The sequence below is a fragment of the Bison bison genome, unplaced genomic scaffold (assembly GCF_000754665.1).
Source record: "Bison bison bison isolate TAMUID 2011002044 unplaced genomic scaffold, Bison_UMD1.0 scf7180017864180, whole genome shotgun sequence".
Classification (NCBI taxonomy): domain Eukaryota; kingdom Metazoa; phylum Chordata; class Mammalia; order Artiodactyla; family Bovidae; genus Bison; species Bison bison.
In genome coordinates this window covers 4,777,485-4,781,278 of record NW_011494752.1, presented here as the reverse complement: position 1 = coordinate 4,781,278, position 3,794 = coordinate 4,777,485, and the positions used below count along the sequence as shown (strand labels likewise).

General features: G+C 50.0%; 1 protein-coding gene across 2 annotated transcripts in view; it reads right to left on the bottom strand.

Annotated features, from left to right (window-relative positions):
- Positions 1–3,611, bottom strand: part of CDK5RAP3 (CDK5 regulatory subunit associated protein 3) — an 11,158-nt gene extending 7,547 nt beyond the window's left edge. Inside the window, exons 1-5 of one of the 2 annotated variants that reach the window (XM_010842720.1) lie at positions 3,518–3,611; positions 3,191–3,236; positions 1,351–1,482; positions 970–1,070; positions 537–585 (exon numbers count right to left, since the gene is read on the bottom strand). In XM_010842720.1, the coding sequence (XP_010841022.1) occupies positions 537–585; positions 970–1,070; positions 1,351–1,482; positions 3,191–3,236; positions 3,518–3,520 (331 nt within the window). In that variant the 5' untranslated portion in view covers positions 3,521–3,611. Of the gene's footprint in view, positions 1–536; positions 586–969; positions 1,071–1,350; positions 1,483–3,190; positions 3,237–3,461 lie in introns of both variants that reach the window. The other variant, XM_010842719.1, reaches the window with a different exon arrangement.
- Between the last annotated feature and the right edge of the window lie 183 nt (positions 3,612–3,794).

The window sequence follows — 3,794 nt, the reverse complement described above, 5'->3', positions numbered from 1 at the left end:
CTTTTCCCTTTCATGCATTGAAGAAGGAAATGGCAACCCACTCCAGTGTTCTTGCCTGGAGAATCCCAGGGACCGGGGAGCCTGGTGGGCTGCCGTCTATGGGGTCGCACAGAGTTGGACACAACTGAAGCGATTTAGCAGCAGCAGCAGCAACAGCAGCAGCTATTATAATTATTTACACTGCTAGCAAATACAACCCAAACTACAGTCAGCCTTTTAGTTATTCTCTCAGGCACTTGATACAGGCCCCAGGTCAACCTGTGCCTCTTCTGCCCAGTGGAGCAGAGGGGTGCCGGGGGAGCTAGTCATCAAGAGGTGACCAGCAGAAGACCCATAAGCACCCGTCCAAATGCCCACAACCTGCCTGGTGGTCATCCTCCTCCCAATACTCATTGAAATTTATTTTCCCACCTCCCAAACATCTACACACCAGCCTCTCCCCTCACATGAACTGTACCTCCTAGAAGCCCAGTGTCTCAAACTTCGAGGAGGGAGCCTCCCTGTGGACACTGGGACTCCCAGGTTGGACCCCTTACCTAGGTAGGTGTTGTCCTTCTCATAGAGGGCTACGATCTCCTGCCAATCCTAAGAAAAGAAACAGGAAGTGAGCCAGGAGAGCAGCCACATCCCAGCTCAATCCCCCAACAGGGGACGCTCTCCCAGTCTCTGCATCCTCATCCTCCTTCATAATGCTGGCTAGACCACCCACTTTAAGAGTATGGTGCCAACGAGCAATTCCCAAAGCAAATGTAAACCCAGGGGTAGGGGTCACAAAGAGTTGGACACGACTGAGAGACGGATACTTTCACTTTCAGGATCTACTTTTGGCATGAACTATGGGGAAAGAGAGAAAGTTGAGGAAATATTCCACGGGGATATCTCCAATGGATCCTCAGCAAGACCAGACAGCCTCTGACCCCCTGGACCGGATGCCTCCAGCTGCGCGTTACCACCGTCATCCATACTTGCCTTCATTCGCTGTGAAGAGTACCGGCCGAAAATATTTTTGGTGGAGGCTTCAGTGCCTTTGAGAAGCTCCACAATTCTTAGGCAGTGGAAGTAGTGAATGTCTGGAAAGCAAAGAAAAACAAAGACTTTGGAAATAACAGTCTCTAATCCACCACTGCGGTCACCACACATGGCTGACTCATGTATATGCCAGTAACTTTAGAGGGCACAGCTCTCCCCTTCATCATTCTGTGTTGAAATAAACCAGCATCTATACCCCAAATAAAAGCCTCTCTTTCTTTAGAGGTCAGTCCTATGACTAAAGAAAAGGGAACAGCTCAGCAGATATATACCACCCCAGGAAAAGAAGAGGGTCCAGTAATGCAGTCCTGAAGCACTCACAGGATCCAGAGAGCAGCTGGGCGATCTCTTGGCTCTCCGGCATGTCCTGGATGGCGGCATTGATCTTCTCTCGGATGGTCAATACCAGACTCTGCCATTTCAGGTTGCAGTGCCTTCTGTCTACCAGCCAGTCTATAGCACAAACCCAAATTATAGTATTCCCATGGCCAAAATTGCATCACTCATTCAAGTGATATATGCTAAGGCATTGGCTAAAAGTTGTACTCATATTGGTTAAGGTGTGGGGGGTCACAGGAAGATGGGAATGAAGACAGGCTCAAAGGGATCCTTGGGGCTAAATAGATTCCAGCAACCTGACTTTATCCACAATGTGACTTTTATAAAGTAACGGCCTCAACACAGAGTAAAGGAAAGCTTTGAATGGGTCCAGACACCAAAGTGCCACTTTGGACCACTCTAAATTCTCCATGATATTTTTGCTTCCCTGGATAATTATATCTTTCTTACTGACAGAGGATGCCATTCAATTTATACTTTCTCAGGGCTGGGATTAACCATGACAATGAAAAATCCAAGACGGTTACACCAAATACCAGATGAATGAACAACTGCAAAGCCCCTAAGGACTAAATAACACTGGACTACTCTTACCAGGGAAGCACCATCCTGCACATATGAATACCAGTGTGACTGACCTCCTGGATTCTGGGCCAGACCTGTTTTTAGTTGAGGGTATAGGTGCATGAGAGCCATGTACATTTCCTCATAGGAGAGAGCTAAGACCAAGACTTGTGGTCAGCTGGTCCCGGCTCTAATTACCAGCTTTCTTGGGCAAGTCTCTCAACCTCTCCGTGCCTCAGTTTCTCTACATGTAAAATGGGGAAGATAAATATACTGAGTACAAATGGTAAAACACTGAACGTTGTGCCTGGCGCATGGCAAGGGCTCAATGAATTGTAGTGATCTTCATTTTCATAATGTTAAGCACATAAAACAGCACTTGGTATAGAATAAACCCTCAATAAATGGTTGGGTTTCGGGACCAATAACAAGCATGTACATCAAGAGTGTACAGGTTCTGAAGAGCTAGGACAAATTCGAAATGAAGTTAAAGATGCTCCACTAAGTGGCCACCTTGCCCTTGTTAATAAATCTAATTGGTCAAACGCTGGGAGCCCACACTAGTTATCAGTTACATTCCCATTGCTGCACTCCACTAAAATCTTCAAAAACAAAAACTATGTAGATGTCACAGAAGTAGAAGCAAAAGGATGACAAAGTCAAACAGATGTCATCTTAATGACACGACTGGCATCAAAACAATTAAACTCAAAGACCATTTAAAAATCCAGGAGTGGTGCACCGCCCTAGAGGGGTCAGAGTGAAGAGGTCCTTCCCTGGCTCTGAACTGGAGAGGAGGTATATAGACCCGATACAGACACCAGGGAGATGGCCTGGCCACTAAAAGGTTTTATTTTCGACTGGACCTATGTGCCTCTTCCTCCTAAAATCAAAGGAAAAAATAAAAAGGAAGAAAATTGTTTTTCCAGCATAATACAATACTGGAACCTGACAGACTTAGGTTCTAACTTCACATCTGCCATTCAGCAGCTGAACACCTTTAAGGTAAGCCTTTAACTCTCTGCTGTCCCTGAAAGATATGATTGACAACATGTTTTATACGTTAAAACAGAAAACACAGGTCAAGTATAGACTCTAAGCGTGGTTCCTTCCCGCTCCTTTTACTGAGGCAGGTCCAGCCAGCCACAGATGGGAGCACAGAACACAGCGAGTGGTCGGCGCTTCCGCTGTTGGTGACAGAGGGCAAGGGGGCCAGGTCTCCCCTTGACAGGTAGTTGAGCGGGGGCGCCCCTCCTACCGAGTAGCTTGCTGGTCTGGATGTCGATGGGCACGTGCTGATGGTCCTGGCGGGAAACACGGCGGGGAAAAGTGCGTGAGTGCTGCGAGCGGACAAGCCACTCGCGCGCTCACTTCATCCCCCCAACCGTCACCCTGCGGGGCCAGCACAACGGGACGGGGAGGGCCGCCCCCCGGAGAGAGCCTGAGGAAGCAGGTCAGGAAAGGACCGGCTGAACTCAGCCCAGGGGCCCCAGGGCAGCCCCCCATTTCCCCAGCTGCTGTTCCCCCACCTGCATCTTTCCTTCACTTCCGTTTCCGGCCTCTGACCGGGACACGCCCCACGTACCATTAATCCAGTGCTGTTGTGGCTGAGCCTCGGGTTAGGCACAGATGGGTCTTCTCTGGCCACGTCACCGCCTTCCTCAGAGCCAATCGGGACGCGCGCTCCATCCCAGGCCTCAAGCCCCACCCACCCCGGGGTTCCGAGTGGCTGAGCCCGGGAAGGGCGGGAGAAGAGGAGCCAGCCAATGGGAGACGCGAGGCGGGCTCAAGACCTGGCGGGAGCCGGGGCTCCAGGAAAGGGCTGTAGAGGCGGCATAATCCCGGCAGGCGGGGCCCCCGGG